A 26,100-nucleotide genomic window follows, 5' to 3' on the forward strand; every position below is an offset into this window, starting at 1 on the left:
CTTAAACAAGGGGACAACATTAGCAATTGTCCAGTCCTCCGGGACCTCACCCGTGTTTAAGGATGCTGGAGGTGCTGTTGGAGAAGAGAGAGCTGAGGACAGACTGCAAAACCTTGAACAACTTTTGCTGCAGAGGAGGAAAGACTTTGGCAATAAGGCTGTATTTCAAGGTGGGTGTCGAGCACCAGACTTGTATTTAATTTGGACTGTTGTGGGAGGTGGAAGAGGCCGGAACAAGGGGTGGGGGGCCTTTTAAATTAATTACTTTGAGCCATGGGGTAAAGAGTTATCCCCACCCCAAAATGTCTATAGAGGCCTGTGTAAAGGCAATGGTTGAGGTTGTCAGCCCCTCAGCCATTGTGGCAGCCTCAAAAGTGTACAGGAAGGCAGTGTTCTTCCTGAACACTGAGCGGGCAGTGTCCCTGACCCTGAATAAAGGGTTCACTGTGTGGGACTTTCCTGCTGGTGGACCTCTAGGGGCCACTGTGCAGCAGATAAACTTATCAAACATCCTGCCCTTTATTCCCAGTGAGCTCCTCCTCTCCCACCTGCACCATCTGGGGGGGGTGAGGTCAGGGATCACCCCAGTCCCACTCAGTCTTCAGGAGCACAGCCTCCGACATGTCTACTCCTTCCGCTGCCAGCTATTTATGCAGCTGGCACAGGAGGAGGTCTTTGAGGGCCACTTCAGTGTGGAGTTACAGGGGACAGCCTACTGTGTCTTTTGGACCTTGGATGGGGCATGGTGCCACGTCTGCAAGGGAGTGGGGCATGTTTGTAAGAACTGCCCCAACCTCCCGGCTGCCAGTTCCACCTTAGCGGCCCAGGGTAGCGCCACTGCATCTCCTCCCACATATCCTACAGACAGTTCTGGAGGCTGTGGTTTTCACAGCCACTGGCGGGGAGGGGAGTGCCTGTCCAAGTTGAAGAAAGGCACAGAGGAAAAGTAAAGAGAGGCGCTCATCCCCTGGACGCCATGACACAACCCGAGCCTGGGCTCAGCCCACAGCCAGCTTCCAGGGAATCCACCTGTCCCAGGGCTGGGCTCAGGCCCAGACTAACTACAAAAAAAAAGTGTGGAGGCAGAGGCCTCGGATGACATGGAGGTCTGAGCCTCTGCGCCCCAGCAGGAAAAAGAGAAGGCACCCCTCCACAGAGGTAACAAAGGGCCCTGAGGTGCAGGGCCCCATCTGTTGAAGGGGAGCTGCTGTCCCCTGTTCTGGGTCCCCAGGTTCCCCCTACCACCACCAAGGCTGCAAAGTCTGGGCAGGATCTCCCTACTCCTCAGGATGGAGGGGAGGCCCCTCTACATGCAGCCCCTCCTGTGGGAGCAAGTGAAGCCCTACTTGTGGTGGGGGAGTCTGGGGACACTTTGAGAAGCCTCCCATTCTGCCCCTGGGTCAGGTGCCCTGAATGGAGGGGAGGGAGATCCCCAAAGGGTTGGTTGGCCTTCCCAGTCAAAATCCACTGACAACCAGGAGACACCAGACCTGGTTATAACTGAATGCTGCCCCATCTGCTGGGCCTGTGGGTGCTAGCGGTGCAGGAGATGACCTCCGCTCTAGGCACCGGCTAGATTTCTGGAGTCGGGAACATCAGTCTCCCCTGGACCAATCACTGACCTGGGGATAGAGGTGGAGGGGGGTCCTGAACCGCTGGTGCCCACAGGCTCCAGTTCCATCTTGGAACCCAGAGAGGACTCCTCCACCATCGATCCTGGGTCTGGGATCGAGACAAAGGCAGGACCAGCTGGGACATCCCCCCAGTGTATGGTGGGTGTGTCGGCCGCGACAACCTGGAGGAGGATGGGGACTGTTGGGCATGGAGGATGACCTTGATTCCATTGCCAGTGAGGTGTGAAATTGGTTGAAAGGTACTGTTTCAATGCATTCCTCAATGGGTTGCTGGGGGAGTGGAAGGCCAGGTGTACTTCTGCTCTCTCCTGACGTGTTGGTGATGAGTTTTAAGTACCTTTGACATGAAGATAACCATAGCCAGCCTCATCAACAGCAGCAGCGGGTCTCACTGCAGATTTCACAATCTCAGTCCTCAGGGAAGGGAGATATGCGGTGAAACTTCTGCAGGAAACCCACACCATTCTGGGAGACAAAGCCACTTGGCTCCTGGAGTGGCAGGATGGGGTCTACAGGAGTCACCTTACCCCCCCCTCCCCATTTCCCGTGGGATGGCCATCTTGTTGGCTGACCTTTCAGCTGGAGATCATGGGGGTCAAGGAGCTAGTGCCAGGCTGCTTGCTCCACCTCACAGTTTGCCTGGGTAGTGTGCCACTCCACCTTGTGAATGTGTACGCACCCAGGCCCAGCGCGTTGCAAGTGCGCTTTTTTGAAGTGTCCTCTCTTGAACTCCATTAATAGTGGCGAGTGCATCATCCTCAGGGGGGAAAAAAAAAAAAAGTAGAGCGCTCCTGGCCAAGCTGACCCCTGCTCAGCTGGAACTGAGCATTGGACCCAGGCCCCGAAACCCTTCTTGGGAGCCAGTCCCACACAACTTGAGCCACCTCTTGGAAATGCCCTCCATGCCATTCCAATCGGTGTGGAGGGGTTTCTTGTACAGGCTACTCCTGCATACTCCACTTCTCGCCCTCATCAGCTGGCTGGACACACCCTGGTGGTCCATGTTGCTGTATGGCTGCGAGGGGAAGGAGGTCTCTCTATGTGGGAGTACTCCTCCTTTACATCAGGGACCTGGAGTGGAGGGTGTTGCACAGGACAGTCCCGTGCAACAGACTTTTAAGTAGGTTCATGGACTCCCAGGCTGCCTGTACTTTGTGGCCTGAACGAGTCAGTGTTCCACGTATATTTGGAGTGTGAGGTTGCAGCCCCTTTGAATATTTGAAGGGACTGCTCCTTAAGTTCTGGCTGCACTTCAGTCCCACGCTACTCATCTTTGCGCACCTGGTGCAGAGGGACATCTCCTCATTGGTCTGTTCCTGGACCTGGTCAAGGTGGCAATTCACAGGTCCAGTCTGCGGGCAATCAGGGGATCCGTCCTCCCTGATTGCAGAAGAGGGGCAGGCAGTTACGTTCACACCCAGGTGTCCCTGGAGAAGGAGCATTCGGTGTCTGCCAGTACGCTGGAGGCCTTCTGCGATTGGTGGGCACCACAGGGACTGGAGTGCATTGTCAATGCTGAGAATGGCCTTTTAATTTGAGTTTTGTTTATATCTGTTTTTAAACAAGTTATTTAAAAAATATGTATATAAAGGGGGCCAGAGGGATAAAGGCCCCCTCGACATGAAATATATAAAAGGGGCCTAGGGTATAAAGGCCACCTTATTAAAAAAAACAGAGGTTAGATACAGAGTAAAGCTCCCTCTGCAGCACTCTCCCCATCAAACACTCAGGACAGATACAGCACAGGTTAGATACTGATCAAAGCTTCCTCCAATATCCTCTGAACCTCAAAGGATTGTCCTTATTATCGAGAGATGAATCATATTCCACCTTTGCCCTCTTGGCTAGCCTGAATGGCTAAGACAGTATTAGGAGCAATCTCTTGCTGTGGCCCTCAGCCCACTGACAGTTTGAGGATAAGGGATTGAAATCCCCACAGCATACCCCTCCGGACTCCTGCAGGCTGGTACAACATCTGGTAGTGGTCGAATGCAGCTGCAGGCTTTCTCCAGGTCACTGTCACCGAGTCCTCAGAGATTCTGACAAAGGAAATGTCCCAAGGTGGATCCAAGGCTGGAAAATAAAGGGGAAGAATAAATTGTGCTGACATCAGGTCCCACATATAAGTGAGGGGGATGAGAGACAGACTTCCAGCATTAAATTTCCTTACCTGTGGTGAAGGTTCCCACAACTGGTTCGGAGGTGATAGTACCCTGGATAGCCACCAGCGTCACAATGTACTCAACACCAGGTTCTAGTTTGGACAGGGTTGTGTGCGTCTTGGTGCCATTCACAGTCAACTGCAATGTTTCCCCATATGTCCGGGGATTGTAATTTAGGATAAAGATATCAGGAGCAGGTATTGGCTGATTCCAGGACACATTGGCACTGCTCATGCTAATATCAGAGAACACCAGTTCCTCTATTGGTTGGAATCCTGCTGTCAGAGAGGTGACAATCAGTAACTTAGGACTAGCACCTTACCAACAACCTCCCCCCTCCACCCCAACCCTCAAACCCCAGGACTGACCTTCAACCTCTGACCCAGGATTAGCACCTCTGACTCCTGACCTTCAACCCTGGACCAGCACCTCACTGAACACCAGCCCAAGGTGGCTCACTTAGCCCCAACCCAGGGCTGGTACCACAGACTACCTGTCCCACTCACCTCCAGCCAGGGCTTGCTCCTCTGACCCTCAACCAAAATTTTGTAGCCTCAAGCCCCACTCCAGCAACTGAGTATTCAGGAGGGAGTTTGATATGTGAGTGAATTTTAAGGATTAATTCAAGACTAGGTTTTGTTTACATCTAGCAATTAATTCAAATTCCTGTTTAAGGGTCAAGTTTTTTTTTATTAGAGATACAGCACTGAAACAGGCCCTTCGGCCCACCGAGTCTGTGCCGACCATCAACCACCCACTTATACTAATCCTACTCTAATTCCATATTCCTACCACATCCCCACTTGTTCCTATATTTCCCTACCACCTACCTATACTAGGGGCAATTTATAATGGCCAATTAACCTATCACCCTGCAAGTCTTTGGCATGTGGGAGGAAACCGGAGCACCCGGAGGAAACCCACGCAGACACAGGGAGAACTTGCAAACTCCACACAGGCAGTACCCAGATTTTAACCCGGGTAGCTGGAACTGTGAGGCTGCGGAGCTAACCACTGCGCCGCCCTTGCAGTTTTAAACAGGGGTATACCAAGAGTAGCTGAAGCTAGTTAATTCAGCAGCTATCTGAAACTGGTATCTGAGCTTTAGTAGAGTTGACATTGTTTTCAGAGTTTACAGAAATCTCAGTGTTGCTTGTTTGCATTGACTGTTGCTGGAGGGTAGTGTGAAGAGAGTTCAGCAAGGACACTGGAAAAGAAATAAATGAGTGCAGTGTGTAAAGTGGAGTTCAGTGAGTGAGGGGCTCTTTTTCCAGCTTCCAATAGCTGCCTCTTTGCTGTGCAACTGGTAAGTTAATTTACTTAGTTGTAATAAAAAAGTTACAGTATGGCAGGTCAGCTTAGCCAAATGGAATATATGTCCTGCAGTATGTGGGAAGTCATTGACACCACATGTCCTAAACAAACACAAAGTTTGAACAACTGCAGAAGCTCAAGCTGAGTTTTGGAACTCGAGTGGTTGCTGGAGTCACTTGTGCATCTGCAATGACAGCACATTTATGGAGGTGGTCTCAATGGAGCATGCAAGCAGAGTGGGAATGGGTGATTGCCAGGAAATGCAGGAGTTCCCAGAGTATCTTACTTGCTTAAAAAAAAGAAATCAGTTTCACATTTTGGATACTAGTGAGTGATGGTTCCTTAGGACTGCAGCCAGAGCAAAGCCAGTGGCACCATAGGTGGCTCAGCTGCATAGGAGGGGAGAAAGGAGAGTAGAAGAGCAGTAGTGATTAGGGATTAGATATTCAGGGGATCAGACAGGCATTTCTGCAGCAGTAAATGGAACTCCAGGATGGTGCATTGCCTCCCTGGTGCCAGGGTCAAGGATGTCATGGAGAGGCTGTAGGACATCCTTCTGGTGGAGGATGGACAGCCAGAGGTCATGGTTCAATAACAATCAGAAGAGGGATGAGGTCCAAAAAGATGATGAGGGAGTTAGGAAGGAAATTAAAAAGCAAGACCTCAAGAGCAGGAATCTCAGGATTACTCCTAGTGCCATGTGCTAGTGAGCATAGGAATAGGAGGATTGATTGACTGAACACATGGCTGGAGAATTGGCATAGGAGGGAAGGCATCAGATTTAAGACATTGGGACCAGCTCTGGGGCAGGTGGGACCTGTACAAGATGGTCAGGCTACACCTTAACAGAACTGGACAAACATCCTCACAGGGAGATTTGCTAGGGATGTTGGGGAGGGTTTAAACTAGCTTGTTGGGGATGGGAACCTGAGGGGTAACTCAAATTGGAATGAAATAAAGCTGGTAACAAGAGGTAGAAAAAGTAGCAAGTGACATTAGAAGGCAGGCAAAACAAAAGGTGAGCAACTAGGCTTAGAATGCAGAATAAATGTCAAGACAAGATTAAGGGCACTACCTGAATGTAAGCAGCATTTGCAACAAGGTAGATAATTTAAAGGCCCAAATAGAGGTAATTAAGTATGATCCAATCATCAGAAAAGAAATGTTGCTGGAGGCTGACCAAGACTAGGAACTGAATATTCAAGGATATTCAACATTTAGGAAGGATAAGCAATAAGGGATGGGATCAGTACAGTAATAGGGGAGGATCTCAGATCAGAAGAACAATGTGGAAATCTGTTTGGGTGGAGCTAAGAAATAGCAAGGGACAGCATACATTGGTAGGAGTGGTTTATAGGCCAAACAGTAGTGTGGGCATGGCATTAATCAGGAGATGAGAAATATATAACATGGGTAATACAGTAATCATGGGTGACTTCAATCTACATATGGACTGGGTATACCTAATGAGCACAAATGCTGAGGAGGACAAGTTTAGAGTGTTAGCAATTGTTTTCTAGAGCAGTATGTTAGGGAACTGACTAGAGTACAGGCTATTTTCAATCTAGTATGTAATGAGAGCACTAATAAATAATCTTGTTGTCAAAGAACCTTTAGGGATGAGTGACCATATGATGTAATTTTACATTATGTTTGAAAGTAAGGTGGTTCAATCAGGAGCCAGGGTGTTAAATTTGAACAAAGGAAATGAAGGCATGAGGGGCAAATTGGCTGAGGTGGATTGGGAAAATATATTAAGGGATGACAGTACATAAGCAATAGATAGTCTTAAGAAATACTAGATAGTTTACAGCAACTATACATTCCTTCAAGGCACATGTCATGATAATCCAGGCTGTCACTATAGTGCAGCACTGAGGGAGTGCTACAGTATTAGAGGTGCTGTCTTTTGGATGAATGATTAAACCCAAGCTCCATTTGCTCTCCCAGGTGGATATAAAAGATTCTCTTTCAAAGCATAGCAGAGTTCTGTTTGGTGTCCAGCCAATATTTATCCCTCATCCAATACCTAATAGATGATCTGGTTATCAAATTGTTTGTGGGAGCTTGTTGGAAAAATTGCCTGCTGTGTCTCGTACACTACAGTAGTGACTACATTTCAAAAGTTGGTTGGAATATGCTTTGGGCCATGAAGTCATGAAAGGCCCAACAGAAATGCAAGTCTCTTCTTTAAGGACAAGGAGTGGGCCACAAGTACCAGCCTTGCCAGGGACTCAAGAATTTTTTTTTTTTAAATCACATTGCTGTAAATCATCAAATAAACCTCATGTATATGGCAATGGACTACACCTTCACTCAAAGGACAATAATCAGAACTGTCATTGATGAGGAAAACTATATACACTAGTCACCCATCCCAGGACTTAACAGGGCATAGCTGAGGTAGTAAATGAATACTCCGCATCATCTTTGGTAAAGATGGATGCAATGTTGAAAGAGGCAATAAATCAGACACTAGAGGGGTTTAAAATTGATAGAGGAAATATTAGATAGGCTGTCTGTATTTAAAGTGGATTAAACACGATTTCTCGTGTATAGGCGGAGCGCACGCGGGACTGCTGGGTAAGTGAGGTTACATATTCGGGCGGTTGCTTTACCCGAAACACTACTTGGATAGTGTCTCCCACCCATCCTCCTCCTCTAACCAAAAAAAAAAGTTCTGTCCGTCGGATTGCTAAGCTAACAAGATTTGACTTTTTTTTTTGGTTTTCAGTAGATTTGTTGGGAATCTAGAATAGTGGGAATGGAGGTTAAGGCAGTTGTATGTTCCTCCTGCAGAATGTGGGAGGTAAGGGTCGCCAAGAGTGTCCCTGCTGACTGCATCTGCAGGAAGTGCACCCAACTCCAGCTCCTCGAGAACCGCATTAGAGAACTGGAGCTGGATGAACTTCGGATCATTCGGGAGGCGGAGGAGGTTATTGAGAGGAGTTATAGGGAGGTAGTCACACCTCAGGTAAAAGAAGTAGGTAGATGGGTTACCGTCAGGGGAAGGAGAGGGAACCAGCAGGCAGTGCAGGGATCCCCTGTGACCGTTTCCCTCAACAGGTATACCGTTTTGGATACTGTTGGGGGGGGAAAGAGACGACTTACCAGGGGTAAGCAATGGGGTACAGGTCTCTGGCACAGAGTCTGTCCCTGTTGCTCAGAAGGGAAGGGGGAAGAGGAACAGAGCATTAGTCATTGGGGACTCCATAGTTAGGGGAACAGATAGGAGGTTCTGTGGGAACGAGAGAGACTCACGGTTGGTGTGTTGCCTCCCAGGTGCCAGGGTTCGTGATGTCTCGGATCGTGTTTTTGGGATCCTTCAGAGGGAGGGGGAGCAGCCCCAAGTCGTGGTCCACATAGGCACCAACGACATAGGTAGGAAGAGAGATGGGGATTTAAGGCAGAAATTCAGGGAGCAAGGGTGGAAACTTAGAGCGAGAACAAACAGTTGTTATCTCTGGGTTGTTGCCCGTGCAACGTGCTAGCAAAGCGAGGAAGAGAGAGAGAGAGGAGTTGAACACGTGGCTGCAGGGATGGTGTACGAGGGAGGGTTTTGGTTTCCCGGATAATTGGGTCTCTTTCTGGGGTAGGTGGGACCTCTACAAACAGGATGGTCTTCACCTGGACCAGAGGGGTACCAATATCCTGGGGGGAGGGGGGGGGGTGTGGGGGGATTTGCTAGTGCTCTTCTGGGGGGTTTAAACTAATTCAGCAGGGGAATGGGAACCTAAATTGTAGTTCCAGTGTACAGGATGTTGAGAGTAGTGAGGTCAGGGATAAGGTTACAAGGACGCAAGAGGGCACTGGCAAGCAAGAACTTGGTTTAAAGTGTGTCTACTTCAATGCCAGGAGCATCCGGAATAAGGTGGGTGAGCTTGCAGCATGGGTTGGTACCAGGGATCTCGATGTTGTGGCCATTTCGGAGACATGGGTAGAGCAGGGACAGGAATGGATGTTGCAGGTTCCGGGATGTAGATGTTTCAGTAAGAACAGAGAAGATGGTAAAAGAGGGGGGGTTGTGGCATTGTTAATCAAGGAGAGTATTACAGCGGCAGAAAGGACGTTTGAGGACTCGTTTACTGAGGTAGTATGGGCCGAGGAGAGGAGAGGTCACCCTGTTGGGAGTCTTCTATAGACCTCCGAATAGTTCCAGAGATGTAGAGGAAAGGATAGCGAAGATGATTCTCGACAGGGGCGAGTGTAACAGGGTAGTTGTTATGGGGGACTTTAACTTTCCAAATATTGACTGGAAACACTATAGTTCGAGTACTTTAGATGGGTCAGTTTTTGTCCAGTGTGTGCAGGAGGGTTTTCTGACAGTATGTAGACAGGCCAACCAGGGGCGATGTCACATTGGATTTGGTACTGGGTAATGAACCCGGCCAGGTGTTAGATTTAGATGTAGGTGAGCACTTTGGTGATGGTGATCACAATTCGGTTAGGTTTACATTAGGGATGGGCAGGGACAGGTATATACCGCAGGGCAAGAATTATAGCTGGGGGAAAGGAAATTATGATGCGATTAGGCAAGATTTAGGATGCGTAGGATGGGGAAGGAAACTGCAGGGGATGGGCACAATCGAAATGTGGAGCTTATTCAAGGAGCAGCTACTGCGTGTCCTTGACAAGTATGTACCTGTCAGGCAGGGAGGAAGTTGTCGAGCGAGGGAGCCGTGGTTTACGAAAGAAGTTGAAGCGCTTGTCAAGAGGAAGGCGGCGGCTTATGTTAGGATGAGACGTGAAGGCTCAGTTAGGGCGCTTGAGAGTTACAAGCTAGCCAGGAAGGGTCTAAAGGGAGGGCTAAGAAGAGCAAGGAGAGGACACGAGAAGTCATTGGCGGATAGGATCAGGGAAAACCCTAAGGCTTTCTATAGGTATATCAGGAATAAAAGAATGACTAGAGTTAGATTAGGGCCAAAGATAGTAGTGGGAAGTTGTGTGTGGAATCAGAGGAGATAGGGGAAGCGTTAAATGAATATTTTTCGTCAGTATTTACAATAGAGAAAGAAAATGTTGTCGAGGAGAATACTGAGATACAGACTACTAGGCTAGATGGGATTGAAGTTCACAAGGTGGTATTAGCAATTTTGGAAAGTGTGAAAATAGATAAGTCCCCTGGGCCAGATGGGATTTATCCTAGGATTCTCTCGGAAGCCAGGGAGGAGATTGCAGAGCCTGTGTCCTTGATCTTTATGTCGTCATTGTCGACAGGAATAGTGCCGGAAGACTGGAGGATAGCAAATGTTGTCCCCTTTTTCAAGGGGAGTAGAGACAGCCCTGGTAATTATAGACCTGCGAGCCTTACTTCGGTTGTGGGTAAAATGTTGGAAAAGGTTGTAAGAGATAGGATTTATAATCATCTTGAAAAGAATAAGTCCATTAGCGATATTCAGCACAGTTTTGTGAAGGGTAGGTCGTGCCTCACAAACCTTATTGAGTTTTTTGAGAAGGTGACCAAACAGGTAGATGAGGGGAAAGCCGTGGATGTGGTGTATATGGATTTCAGTAAGGCGTTTGCTAAGGTTCCCCATGGTAGGCTATTGCAGAAATAACAGAAGTATGGGGTTGAAGGTGAATTAGCGCTTTGGATCAGAAATTGTCTAGCTGAAAGACAGAGGGTGGTGGTTGATGGCAAATGTTCACCCTGGAGTTTAGTTACTAGTGGTGTACCGCAAGGATCTGTTTTGGAGCCACTGCTGTTTGTCATTTTTATAAATGACGTGGATGAGGGTGTAGAAGGATGGGTTAGTAAATTTGCGGATGACACGAAGGTCGGTGGAGTTGTGGATAGTGCCGAAGGATGTTGTAGGTTACAGAGGGACATAGATAGGCTGCAGAGCTGGGCTGAGAGATGGCAAATGGAGTTTAATGCGGAAAAGTGTGAGGTGATTCACTTTGGAAGGAGTAACAGGAATGCAGAGTACTGGGCTAATGGGAAGATTCTTGGTAGTGTAGGTAAGCAGAGAGATCTTGGTGCCCAGGTACATAAATCCCTGAAAGTTGCCACCCAGGTTAATAGGGCTGTTAAGGCATATAGGGTGTGTTAGCTTTTATTAGTAGGGGGATCGAGTTTCGGAGCCACGAGGTCATGCTGCAGCTGTACAAAACTCTGGTGAGACCGCACCTGGAGTATTGCGTGCAGTTCTGGTCACCGCATTATAGGAAGGACGTGGAAGCTTTGGAAAGGGTGCAGAGGAGATTTACTAGGATGTTGCCTGGTATGGAGGGAAGGTCTTACGAGGAAAGGCTGAGGGACTTGAGGTTGTTTTCGTTGGAGAGAAGGAGGAGGAGGTGACTTAATAGAGACACAAGATAATCAGAGGGTTAGATAGGGTGGATAGTGAGAGTCTTTTTCCTCAGATGGTGGTTTTAAGCATTTGAACATTACAGCACAGTACAGGCCCTTCGGCCCTCGATGTTGCGCCGACCTGTGAAACCATCTGACCTACATTATTCCATTTTCATCCATATGTCTATCCAATGACCACTTAAATGCCCTTAAAGTTGGCGAGTCTACTACTGTTGCAGGCAGGGCGTTCCACGCCCCTACTACTCTGAGTAAAGAAACTACCTCTAACATCTGTCCTATATCTATCACCCCTCAACTTAAAGCTATGTCCCCTAGTGTTTGCCATCACCATCCGAGGAAAAAGACTCTCACTATCCACCCTATCTAACCCTCTGATTATCTTATATGTCTCTATTAAGTCACCTCTCCTCCTCCTTCTCTCCAACGAAAACAACCTCAAGTCCCTCAGCCTTTCCTCGTAAGACCTTCCCTCCATACCAGGCAACATCCTAGTAAATCTGCTCTGCACCCTTTCCATAGCTTCCACATCCTTCCTATAATGCGGTGACCAGAACTGCACGCAATACTCCAGGTGCGGTCTCACCAGAGTTTTGTACAGCTGCAGCATGACCTCGTGGCTCCGAAACTCGATCCCCCTACTAATAAAAGCTAACACACCATATGCCTTCTTAACAGCCCTATTAACCTGGGTAGCAACTTTCAGGGATTTATGTACCTGGACACCAAGATCTCTCTGTTCATCTACACTACCAAGAATCTTCCCATTAGCCCAGTACTCTGCATTCCTGTTACTCCTTCCAAAGTGAATCACCTCACACTTTTCCGCATTAAACTCCATTTGCCATCTCTCAGCCCAGCTCTGCAGCCTATCTATGTCCCTCTGTAACCTACAACATCCTTCGGCACTATCCACAACTCCACCGACCTTCGTGTCATCTGCAAATTTACTAACCCACCCTTCTACACCCTCTTCCAGGTGAAGATACTGAGGGATAGGATCTATTCCCATTTGGAAGAAAATGGGCTTATCAGTGATAGGCAACATGGTTTTGTGCAGGGAAGGTCATGTCTTACCAACTTAATAGAATTCTTTGAGGAAGTGACAAAGTTGATTGATGAGGGAAGGGCTGTCGATGTCATATACATGGACTTCAGTAAGGCGTTTGATAAGGTTCCCCATGGTAGGCTGATGGAGAAAGTGAAGGCACATGGGGTCCAAGGTGTACTAGCTAGATGGATAAAGAACTGGCTGGGCAACAGGAGACAGAGAGTAGCAGTAGAAGGGAGTTTCTCAAAATGGAGACGGGTGACCAGTGGTGTTCCACAGGGATCCGTGCTGGGACCACTGTTGTTTGTGATATACATTAATGATTTGGAGGAAGGTATAGGTGGACTGATTAGCAAGTTTGCAGACGACACTAAGATTGGTGGAGTAGCAGATAGTGAAGGGGACTGTCAGAGAATACAGCAGAATATCGATAGATTGGAGAGTTGGGCAGAGAAATGGCAGATGGAGTTCAATCAGGGCAAATGCGAGGTGATGCATTTTGGAAGATCCAATTCAAGAGTGAACTATACAGTAAATGGAAAAGTCCTGGGGAAAATTGATGTACAGAGAGATTTGGGTGTTCAGGTCCACTGTTCCCTGAAGGTGGCAACGCAGGTAAATAGAGTGGTCAAGAAGGCATACGGCATGCTTTCCTTCATCGGACGGGGTATTGAGTACAAGAGTTGGCAGGTCATGTTACAGTTGTATAGGACTTTGGTTCGGCCACATTTGGAATACTGCGTGCAGTTCTGGTCGCCACATTACCAAAAGGATGTGGATGCTTTGGAGAGGGTGCAGAGGAGGTTCACCAGGATGTTGCCTGGTATGGAGGGCGCTAGCTATGAAGAGAGGTTGAGTAGATTAGGATTATTTTCATTAGAAAGACGGAGGTTGAGGGGGGACCTGATTGAGGTGTACAAAATCATGAGGTATAGACAGGGTGGATAGCAAGAGGCTTTTTCCCCAGAGTGGGGGATTCAATTACTAGAGGACACGAGTTCAAAGTGAAAGGAGAAAAGTTTAGGGGGGATATGCGTGGAAAGTTCTTTACGCAGAGGGTGGTGGGTGCCTGGAACGCGTTGCCAGCGGAGGTGGTAGATGCGGGCACGATGGTGTCTTTTAAGATGTATCTAGACAGATACATGAATGGGCAGGAAGAAAAGAGATACAGACCCTTAGAAAATAGGCGACATGTTTAGATAGAGGATCTGGATCGGCGCAGGCTTGGAGGGCCGAAGGGCCTGTTCCTGTGCTGTAATTATCTTTGTTCTTTGTTCTATTTATAAAAATGACAAACAGCAGTGGCCCCAAAACAGATCCTTGCAGTACACCACTAGTAACTATACTCCAGGATGAACATTTGCCATCAACCACCACCCTCTGTCTTCTTTCAGCTAGCCAATTTCTGATCCAAAGCTCTGAATCACCTTCAACCCCATACTTCTGTATTTTCTGCAATTGTGATGGCAAACACGAGGGGACATAGCTTTAAGTTGAGGGGTGATAGATATAGGACAGATGTCAGAGGTAGTTTCTTTACTCAGTAGTAGGGTCGTGTAACGCCCTGCCTGCAACAGTAGTAGATTCGCCAACTTTAAGGGCATTTAAGTAGTCATTGGATAGACATATGGATGAAAATGGAATAGTTTAGGTCAGATGGTTTCACAGGTCGGCGCAACATCGAGGGCCGAAGGGCCTGTACTGCTATGTTCTATGTTCTAAACACCAGGACCAGATGAGATGCATCCAAGGATACTAAAGGGAAGAGTGGAAATTGCAGAGGCACTGGACATAATTTTTCAATTTTCCTTAAACTCAGGGGCGGTGCCAGAGGATTGGAGAATTGTAAACATTACCCTTGTTCAAAACAGGGTGTAAAGACAAGCCCAGCAACTACAGGCCAGTCAGTTTAACAGTAGTCGGAAAACTTCTAGAAAAAATAATTCAGGACTAAAAACCAATAGTCATATGGATAAATGCAAGTTACAGAAAGCCAGCATGTCCGAGGGAAAAAAAAATCATGTTTAACTCGCTGGGAGTTTGAGGTGGTAACAGAGGGTTGATGAGGCATAGATGAATTTCCAAATGGTATTTGATACAGTGCCAAGCAACAGACATGAGCAAACTTGTAGTTCATGGAATAAAAGGGACAGTAGCAAGATGGATACAAATTTGACAGAAAAAAAAATAGTTAATGGATGTTTTTTGGTTGGAGGTAGGTTGGTCATCAAATTCCCTAGGGATCAGTTTTGGGACCTTTGCATTTCCTGATATATATTAGTGACCTAGACCTGTGTACAGGGCTCAATTTCAAAGTTTGCAGATGATGCAAAAGTTGGAAGCATTGTGAACTACAAGGAAGATGGTGTAGAACTTCAAAAGGACATACAGGTTGGTGGAATGGGCAGACAGGTGGCAGATGAAGTCTAATGCAGAGAAATGTGAAGTGATTCATTTTGGTAAGAACATGGAGAGCAAAAAAGTTAAGGTGTAGAATCTGACCTGCTCTTGTAGAGACAGCATTTGTGATTTTTTTTAGATTTAGAGATACAGCACTGAAACAGGCCCTTCCGCCCACAGAGTCTGTGCCGACCATCAACCACCCATTTATACTAATCCTACACTAATTCCATATTCCTACCACATCCCCACCTGTCCCTATATTTCCCTACTGCCTACCTATACTAGGGGCAATTTATAATGGCCAATTAACCTACCAACCTGCAAGTCTTTGGCATGTGGGAGGAAACCGGAGCACCCGGAGGAAACCCACACAGACACAGGGAGAACTTGCAAACTCCACACAGGCAGTACCCAGAATTGAACCCGGGTCGCTGGAGCTGTGAGGCTGTGGTGCTAACCACTGCACCACCCCAATGTGGCTGGTCCAATTCAGTTTCTGGTCAATGGTGGCCACCCCCACTAGATGTTGATGGGGATTCAGCAATGGTAATGCCATTGGATGTCAGGGAAAATGGTCAGATTTTCTCTTGAAAATAGTCATTGCCTGGCACCTGTGGCATGAATGTTACTTGCCACTTTTTAAGCCCATGCCTGAATGTTGTTCAAGTCATGCTGCATATGGACATAGACTGCTTCTCTATGAGAAGTGAATGGCACTGAACATTGTGCACTCAGTAAACATCCTCACTTCTGACCTGATGTAGGAAGGTCATTGCTGAAGCTAGTTGGACCTAGGACACTACCCTGAAGAACTCCTGCAGATGTCCTGGAGCTGAGATGATTGGCTTCCAACCACCATAACCACCTTCCTTTGCAAGAGGTATGACTCCAATTAGGAGAGTTTGCCCCAATTCTCATTGACCTCAGTTTTGCTCGGGCTCCTTGATGCCATACTCAGTCAAATGCTGCCTTGATGTCAAGGGCAGTCACTCTCACCTCACCTCTTGAGTTCAGCTCTTTTGCTCATGTTTGAAGCAAGGCTGTAATGAGGTCAGGAGCCGAGTGGCCCTGGCAGAATCTAAACTGAGCATCACTGATCAGGTTATTGCTCAGAAAGTGCTGCTCGATAGCAATGTTGATGACCCCCTTCCATCACTTTGCTGATGATTGGAAATAGACTGATAGGACAGTAATTAGCCAGGTTAGATTTGTCCTGCTTTTTGTGCACAGGGTAATTTTCCACATTGCAGGAGAGATGGTATCTACCTGGCAACAGTTCAGCTAGGAGGCAGCTAGTTCTGGAGCACAAGTCTTCAGCAATATTGCCAGAAGGTTGTTTGGGCCCCTTAGCCTTAGTATCCAATACCTTCAACCATTTATGTGAAGAGCATCAAATTGCATGAAGACTGGCACCTGTGATGCTGGGGACCTCAGGAGGAGGCCAAGATGGATCATCCATTCAAGTACTTCTGGCTGAAGATGGATACAAATGCTTCACACTTTTCTTTTATGTGCTGGGCTCCATCATTGATGGGGATGTTTGTGGAGCCATCCCCTCCTGTCAGTTGTTTAATTGTCCACCAACATCACAACTGGATGTGGCAGGACTGCAGAGGACTATCAAATCTTGGTCTATTTTCCCAATCCACCATTGCCAACTTGCCCCTCACTTTTATTCAGGTTTACAACCCTAGTTTCAGAATTAACTATATAACTTTGGAACTTCATGCAAAATTCGATCATATTATGGTCACTATTTCCCCAAAGGCTCCTTTACAGCCATGTTATTACATCACATACTACTAAATCTAAAATGCCCACTCCCTAGTTGGTTCAATGTACTGCTTTAGAAACCCATCTTGTACACTCCAGGAATTCATCCTCCATAGATGGAGTGCTGATTAGTTTAACCCAGTCTATGTAAATTGAAGTTGCCCATTATTAATGTATTACCCATGTTACATACACCTCTAATTGCCTGATTTAGCCAATGTCCAACATTACCACTACTGTTGGTTGCCTATTAACAACTCCATGTTTGCTACCCCTTCCTGTTTTAGCTCCACCAAATGGATTCTACTTGCTCCTTCAATCCAAGGTCCTCTCACTAATACAAAAAAAAAGAAAATTACAGCACAGGAACAGGCCCTTCAGCCCTCCAAGCCTACACCGATCCAGATCCTCTATCTAAACATGTTGCCTATTTTCTAAGGGTCTGTATCTCTTTGCTTCCTGCCCATTCATGTATCTGTCTAGATACATCTTAAAAGACGCTATCGTGCCCGCGTCTACCATGTTCGGATTGCATCCCTTCTTAAAAAGGCTAAACCCCTCCCCCAAACCCTTTCCCAAAATGGAAAGGATCATTGAATATTCAGTTCCTAGTCCTGGTCACCTGTAATGGCAACTAAATCATACCTATTTACCTCTATTTGTTCCTTCAAATCATTTATCTTGTTGCAAATGCTGTGTACAGATAGAATGCCTTTAATTTTGTCGTTATTATTCTACATTCTGATCCTAAGTTATGCTTGCCTGTGCTTAGTCTTCTAATTTAGACTACTACTTTTCTACTCCGTTACCAGTTTTGCTTCTCTCCAATCTTCAGGAATGGAAATAGGCAGGAACATGGAGTTGAGGTTACAATCAGATCAGCCATGATCTTGTTGAATGGCAGAGCAGGCAAGAGAAGTCAAGTGGCCTACTCCCAATTCACATGTTCATTCAGATCATCAATTCCCTTCTCTCTAAATTACCACATCTTCCCTCACCTCCACTATTTGGTTTAAAGACCTCTACCACCCTAGTTACACCATTCACCAGAACACTGGTTCCAGTACAGTTCAAGTGAAAACTGTCCCAATGGTACAGCTCCCACTTTCCCCAACATGGAGGCCAGTTCTCCATGAATCAAAACCCATTCCTCCCACACCACTGAGCCACACTTTAGATTAGATTTAGATTTAGATTAGAGATACAGCACTGAAACAGGCCCTTCGGCCCACCGAGTCTGTGCCGACCATCAACCACCCATTTATACTAATCCTACACTAATCCCATATTCCTACCAAACATCCCCATCTGTCCCTATATTTCCCTACCACCTACCTATACTAGTGACAATTTATAATGGCCAATTTACCTACCAACCTGCAAGTCTTTTGGCTTGTGGGAGGAAACCGGAGCACCCGGAGAAAACCCACGCAGACACAGGGAGAACTTGCAAACTCCACACAGGCAGTGCCCAGAATCGAACCCGGGTCCCTGGAGCTGTGAGGCTGCATTGCTAACCACTGCGCCGCCCCACTTTAATCTTATTTGCCCTACACCAATTTGCTGCTGGCTCAGATAAAAATCCAAAGATTACTACCTTTGAGGTCCTGCTTTTTAATTTAGCCCTAGCTACTCATACTCCATGCAGAGCCACTTTCCTAGTCCTGTCTAGGTTATTGGTCCACAAAACAACTGGATTCCACCCCCCCTGAAAGTTCTCTCCAGTCTTAAACAGATGTCCCAAACCCTGGCACCTGGCAGGCAACAGCCTTCTGGACTCACTCTTGGACAGATGTGTATCCCCTGACTGTACTGTCCCCTACCACCACAACATTCCCATTTACTCCACTTGCTTGAATGGCTTCCTGTACCACAGTGCTATGGTCAGTTTGCTCATCCACCCTGCAGCCCTCACTCTCATCCAAGTAGAAAGAGCCTCAAAGCTGTTGGACAATTGAAAGGCTAAGGCTCCAAAGTGAAGTTATCCACTTTGGTCGCAAAAACAGGAAAGCAGATGATCTGAACTATAAACAGAGGGGATTATGCAGAGAGACCTGGGTGTTCTCATACACAAGTCACTGAAGGTAAGCATGCAGTTGCAACAGATGTTAAAAAGGCAAAATGGGGGTATGTTGGCCTTCATAGAGAGGATTTGAGTACAGGAACAGAGATGTCTTGATGCAATTATACAGGGCCTTGCTAAGGCCACACCTGGAATATTGTGTAGTTTGTCTCCTTATCTGAGGAAGGACATTCTTGCTAGAGAGAGCAGCAAAAGTTGACCAGACTGATTCCAGGGATGGCAGGACTGACATATGAGGAGAGGTTGAGTCAGTTAGAATTATATCCACTGGAGTGCAGAACAGTGAGGGGGGGTGGGTGGAAGAAAAAGGAGGAGATCTCAAACCTATAAAATTCTAACAGGACTTGACAGGGTAGATGCCAGAAGGATGTTCCCAATGGTGTGGTTTTTTCTTGGCAGGGGGTGGGGGAAAAGAGTGGAGAGCCCATGGAATTCTCTACCACAAAAAGCAGTAGAGGCCAAAACATATCAAAAAGGAGTTAGATATAGCTCCTGGTTTAAAGAGATTAAAAGGATATGGGACAAAAGTAGGAAAAGGTTACCAAGTTAAATGATCAGCCATGATCATAATGAATAGCAGAACAGGCTAAACAGCCTACTCTGCTCTTGTTTATATTTATGTTTCATCTGCCTTCTCAAACATACCTTCCTCTCCTTGACCCAATCAGGATGACCCCATCCAAAGGGGTGTGACTGCCTTCTGGAACAAAGTGTCCAGGTAACTTACCCCCTCCCTAATGCATTGTAATGTCTGCAGCTCAGCCTCCAGTTCACTGGAATAAAGCTACTCAAGCCACAGACATCTACTGCAGATATGTTGGCTGGTGTCCAGCAGCTTCTAAACATTGCAGCAGCAACACATCACCTGCCCTACCATCATTATCATGGCAGAAGAAAAAAGTTAATTTAAAATTAATAAACCCCAACTACTAGTAAGCTTTAGTACTGCTGGCAAACCTTACAACTGAGTATCAGAAGATTCTTATTACTCCAATTCATGTTACACTGATTGAAATTCCATAATTTAGATAAGGGAAAATGTTCACCAACTTCCCTTCTCTGCTGGAACATCAATTCCTACCTTTACACTCTGACTATACCTCCACTCCATGCAGTTTGGAATCCTGACTGCTTTTATACAGCCTCTGATGAGTCACTAACTAGCTTAATTTAGCTTCCTGCTCCAGTAATTAACACCTACTGAACCAACTACTTTCAGCTGATGGACAGGGAGCATGGCAGCTGTCTGTTTAACAAGGCATTTTAACTTATATGACTTGAAGTCATGAACAATGGTGGACAATGAAACAACTAAAGGGAGGAGGCTCTGCAAATATCCAGAGCCTCAATGATGAAGGAGCCCAGCACATCAGTGCAAAAGACAAAGCTAAAGCATTTGCATCCAACTTCAGCCAGAAGTGCCAAGTGGATGATCCATCTTGGTCTCCTCCTGCAGTGCTCAGCATCACAGATGCCAGTCTTCAGGCAATTTGATTCTCTCCACGTGATCTCAATAAACGACTGAAGGCACAGCATACAGCAAAGGCTTTGGGCCCTGACAACAGCCCAGCTGTCGTCCCGAATCACAAAAAGTTAGCACGCAAGTACAGCAAGTAATTAGGATGGAAAATGGAATGTTGGCATTTAATGTAAGGGGATGGAGTATAAAACCAGGGAAGTCTTCCTACAAATGTACAATTGGTGAGACCGCGACTAAGGTATTGCGTACAGTTTTGATCTCCTTATTTAAGGAGGGCTGTACTTGCATTGAAAGCAGTTCAGAAAAGGTTCACTAGGCTGATTCCTGAGATGAAAGGGTTAGGAGGATTGGCCCTAAACTCAATGGAGTTTAAAGAATGAGAGGTGATCTTTTTGAAACATATAGCATTCTGAATGGGCTGGAGAGGGTGGATGCTGAGAGGATGTTTCCCCTCGTGGGGAACCTAGAACTAGGGGACACAGTTTCAAAATAAGGGGTTTCCCTTTTAAGACAGATGAAGAGGAATTTCTTCTCTCAGAGGGTTGTTAATCTTTGGAATTCTCTTCCCCAGAGCAGTGGAGGCTGGGACATTGAATATATACAAGGCTGAGATAGACAGATCTTGATCAGCAAAGGAGTCGAGGGTTATGGGGGACAGGCAGGAAGGTGGCATTAAGGACACAATTAGATCAGCCATGATCATATTGAATGGTGGAGCAGGCCACTCCTGCTCCTATTTCTTATGTGCTTATGTTCTTGTGCTCCAGAACTAGTCATGTCTCTGGCCAAGCTGTTCCAGTACAGCTACAACACTGGAATCTAGAATCTACCTGACAATGTGAAAATTGCTCAGGTATGTCCTGGCCATAAAAAGCAGGACAAATTCAATCCAGCCAATTACCGCTCTATCAGTCTACTCCCGATCATCAGCTAAGTGATGGAAGGTGTCGTCGACCGTGCTATCAAGCGACACTTGCTTAGCAACAACCTGCTCACTGATGCTCAATTTGGATTCCACCAGGACCACTCAGCTCCTGACCTCATTACAGCCTTGGTTCAAACATGGACAAAAGAGCTGAATTCCAGAGATGAAGTGAGAGTGACTGCCCTTGACATCAAGGCAGCATTTGACCTTGTTTGGCATCAAGGATCCCTAGTAAAATTGAAGTCAATGGAAACTGGGGGGACAACTCTCTGCTGGTTGGAGTCATACCTAATGCAAAGGAAGATGGTTGCGGTTTTTTGAGGTCAATCATCTCAGTTCCAGGATGTCACTGCAGGAGTTCCTCAGGGTAGTGTCCTAGGCCCAACCATCCTCAGCTGCTTCATCAATGAACTTCCCTCCATCATAAGAACAAAGAACAGTACAGCACAGGAACAGGCCATTCGGCCCTCCAAGCCTGCACCGATCATGATGCCTGTCTAAACTAAAACCTTCTGCACTTCCGGGGTCCATATCCCTCTATTCCCATCCTATTCAGGAATTTGTCAAGACGCCTCAGAAGTGGGGATGTTCGCTGATGATGGCATAATGTTCAGCACCATTCACAACTCCTCAGATACTGAAGCAGTCCATGTCCATATGCAGCAAGACCTAGATAATATCCAGGCTTGGGCTGATAAGTGGCAAGTAACATTTGTGCCACACATGTGCCAGGCCATGACCATCTCAAACAAGTGAGTATCTAACCATCTTCCCTTGACATTCAATGGCATTACCATCACTGAATCCCCAACTATCAACATTCCAGGGGTTACCATTGACCAGAAACTGAACAGGAGTAGCCATATAAATACCGTGGCTACAAGAGCAGGTCAGAGGCTAGGAATCCTGTAGCGAGTAACTCATCTCCTGACTCCCCAAAGCCTGTCCACCATCTACAAGGCACAAGTCAGGAGTGTGATGGAATACTCTCCACTTGCCTGGATGAGTGCAGCTCCAACAACACTCAAGAAACTCGACACCATCTAAGACAAAGCAGCCCGCTTGATTGGCACCCCATCTACAAACATTCACTCCCTTCACCACCAATGCACAATGGCAGCAGTGTGTACCATCTACAAGATGCATTGCAGCAATGCACCAAGGCTCCTTCGACAGCACGTTCCAAACCCGTGTTCTACCATCTAAAAGGACAAGGGCAGCAGATGCATGGGAACACCACCACCTGCAAGTTCCCCTCCAAACCACACACCATCCTGACTTGGAACTATATCGCCGTTCCTTCACTGTCACTGGGTCAAAATCCTGGAACTCCCTCCCGAACAGCACTGTGGGTGTACCTACCCCAAATGGACTGCAGCAGTTCAAGAAGGCAGCTCACCACCACCTTCTCAAGGGCAATTGGAGATGGGCAATAAATGCTCGACTTGCCAGCGACGCCCACATCCCATGAATTAAAAAAAAACTATCAGATTGAGGGTCATTCTATCCTGAGCCACCAATCGTGGGCTCGATGATCGAAGGTCAATGTGCTCTGATCCCGCCGCACCCCCCCCACCCCCCGCCATCGCTCTCTAAATGACGGGTGCTACTCTTCTGTTCTGATTCACCTGTCAGCCCTTGATGACCGAAGGTCACTCTCCTACTCAGACCTACCTGTCATGCCCTGGATGACCGATGGATAGCTCTGCTGCCAGCCACGTTCTGCTACAAGAGAGAAGTTGTACTTTGTGCGTGGCTCCAGGTCATTGAGGGTCACCGAGTGACTGCCCCTTGGAATCGTCACCTCCGAACTCAATCCTGCAGCTGTGGTGTAGGTGACTCGGTAGCGATCAACAGGCCCTCGGATCTCAGTCCACACAAGGGAGATGCTGGTGTCTGAAGCGGCTGATGCAGTAAGGCCGAGAGGGCGATCCAAATCTACAGGGGATGGGATAACAAGAGGTAACTGATGAACTACAGCCTCAACCCTAAGGACTCAACCTTAGAGGTTATCACTCTACCCCAGGAATTATTATTATTTTGTTTTATTCTTTTTTGCAATGTGATAATTGCTGGCCAGGCCAGCATTTGTTGCCCATCCCTAATTATCCTGAACAACTGAGTGGCTTACTAGGCCATTTCAGAGGGCAGTTAAGAGTCAACCACATTGCTGTGGATCTGGAGTCACATGCAGACCAGGTAAGGATGGCAGATTTCCTTCCCCAAAGGACATTAGTGAACCAGATGGGTTTTTAGGAAATCGATGATAGTTTCATGGCACCATTACTGAGACGAGCTTTCAATTCCAGATTTTAATTCATTGAATTTAAATTCCACCAGCTGCCGAGGTGGGATTTGAACCCGTGTCTCCAGTGCAGTAGCCCAGGTCTCTGATCACTAGTCCGGTAACATTACCACTACGCCACCGTCTCCCCAATTAGCACTTAACCCCAGGGATCATCACTTAAAACCGGGAAGAAACACTCAACACCGGGGATCAACGTTCAACCCCTGTGGTTATCACTCAACCCCAAGGATCACCGCTCAACCCCGGGAATTATCACTAAACCATGGGAATGATCACTCAACCCCGGGAATTATCACTCAACCCCAAGGATCACCGCTCAACCCCGGGAATTATCACTCAACCCCAAGGATCACCGCTCAACCCCGGGAATTATCACTCAACCCCAAGGATCACCGCTCAACCCCGGGAATTATCACTCAACCCCAAGGATCACCGCTCAACCCCGGGAATTATCACTCAACCCCAAGGATCACCGCTCAACCCCGGGAATTATCACTCAACCCCAAGGATCACCGCTCAACCCCGGGAATTATCACTCAACCCCAAGGATCACCGCTCAACCCCGGGAATGATCACTAAACCATGGGAATGATCACTCAACCCCGGGAATTATCACTCAAGCATGGGAATGATCACTCAGCCCCAAGGATCACCGCTCAACCTCGGGAATTATCACTAAACCATGGGAATGATCACTCAACCCCAAGGATCACTGCTCAACCTCGGGAATGATCACTAAACCATGGGAATGATCACTCAACCCCGGGAATTATCACTCAAGCATGGGAATGATCACTCAGCCCCAAGGATCACCGCTCAACCTCGGGAATTATCACTAAACCATGGGAATGATCACTCAACCCCAAGGATCACTGCTCAACCTCGGGAATGATCACTAAACCATGGGAATGATCACTCAACCCCAAGGATCACTGCTCAACCTCGGGAATGATCACCAAACCATGGGAATGATCACTCAACCCCAAGGATCACTGCTCAACCTCGGGAATTATCACTAAACCATGGGAATGATCACTCAACCCCGGGAATTATCACTCAACCCCAAGGATCACCGCTCAACCTCAGGAATGATCACTAAACCTCGGGAATTATCACTCAACCTCGGGAATGATCACTCAAGCATGGGAATGATCACTCAACCCCGGGAATTATCACACAACCCCAAGGATCACCGCTCAACCTCAGGAATGATCACTAAACCTCGGGAATTATCACTCAACCTCGGGAATGATCACTCAAGCATGGGAATGATCACTCAACCCCGGGAATTATCACACAACCCCAAGGATCACCGCTCAACCTCAGGAATGATCACTAAACCTCGGGAATTATCACTCAACCTCGGGAATGATCACTCAAGCATGGGAATGATCACTCAACCCCGGGAATTATCACACAACACCAGGGATGACCACTTATCCCCAAGTGGCTTAGCTCTTGTACCATGCCTGTAAACACCATCCCCAATTACTACCTATCTACACCATCACCTACTAATAAATACCTATTTATATGCATACACTTCTTTGTCTATTACCTACATACACAAATCCTGTGTACCACCAGTGACACCAATCTCAAAGAGCAGCTAAATAGAGATCCTCAAGGGCGGCACAGTGGTTAGCACTGCAGCCTCACAGCTTTAGTGACCCGGGTACAATTCTGGGTACTGCCTGTGTGGAGTTTGCAAGTTCTCCCTGTGTCTGCGTGGGTTTTCTCCGGGTGCTCCGGTTTCCTCCCACATGCCAAAGACTTCCAGGTTGATAGGTTAATTGGCCATTATAAATTGCCCCTAGTGTAGGTAGGTGGAAGGGAAATATCGCGATAGGTGGGGATGTGGTAGGAATATAGAATTAGTGCAGGATTAGTATAAATGGGTGGTTAATGGTCAGCACTGACTCGGTGGGCCGAAGGGCCTGTTTCTGTGCTGTATCACTAAACAAAAAACTAAACCTACCTACAACATCCCTGAGCAATACCTATCAATTCCTAAATGTTTAACTACACATTCCTGAGTGCCAGCTACTTAAACAGCCTCAGGAAGTAACTACATACACATCATTGATGTACCAGCTACATAAACAGCCACAGGAAGTAACTACATACACATCATTGATGTACCAGCTACATAAACAGCCTCAGGAAGTAACTACATACACATCATTGATGTACCAGCTATATAAACAGCCACAGGAAGTAACTACATACACATCATTGATGTACCAGCTACATAAACAGCCTCAGGAAGTAACTACATACACATCATTGCTGTACCAGCTACATAAACAGCCTCAGGAAGTAACTACATACACATCATTGATGTACCAGCTATATAAACAGCCACAGGAAGTAACTACATACACATCATTGATGTACCAGCTACATAAACAGCCTCAGGAAGTAACTACATACACATCATTGATGTACCAGCTACATAAACAGCCACAGGAAGTAACTACATACACATCATTGATGTACCAGCTACATAAACAGCCTCAGGAAGTAACTACATACACATCATTGATGTACCAGCTATATAAACAGCCTCAGGAAGTAACAACATACACATCATTGATGTACCAGCTACATAAAGAGCCTCAGGAAGTAACTACATACACATCATTGATGTACCA

At 46.9% G+C, this 26,100-nt stretch overlaps 1 protein-coding gene across 1 annotated transcript in view; it reads right to left on the reverse strand.

Annotated features, from left to right (window-relative positions):
- Positions 1 to 26,100, reverse strand: part of tnr (tenascin R (restrictin, janusin)) — a 530,276-nt gene that overhangs the window by 143,721 nt on the left and 360,455 nt on the right. Inside the window, exons 9-11 of the mRNA XM_068038005.1 lie at positions 22,813 to 23,076; positions 3,805 to 4,071; positions 3,579 to 3,707 (exon numbers count right to left, since the gene is read on the reverse strand). Coding sequence (XP_067894106.1) covers positions 3,579 to 3,707; positions 3,805 to 4,071; positions 22,813 to 23,076 — 660 coding nt within the window. The remainder of the gene's footprint in view (positions 1 to 3,578; positions 3,708 to 3,804; positions 4,072 to 22,812; positions 23,077 to 26,100) is intronic.

This window comes from Heterodontus francisci, chromosome 8, assembly GCF_036365525.1.
Source record: "Heterodontus francisci isolate sHetFra1 chromosome 8, sHetFra1.hap1, whole genome shotgun sequence".
Lineage (NCBI taxonomy): Eukaryota > Metazoa > Chordata > Chondrichthyes > Heterodontiformes > Heterodontidae > Heterodontus > Heterodontus francisci.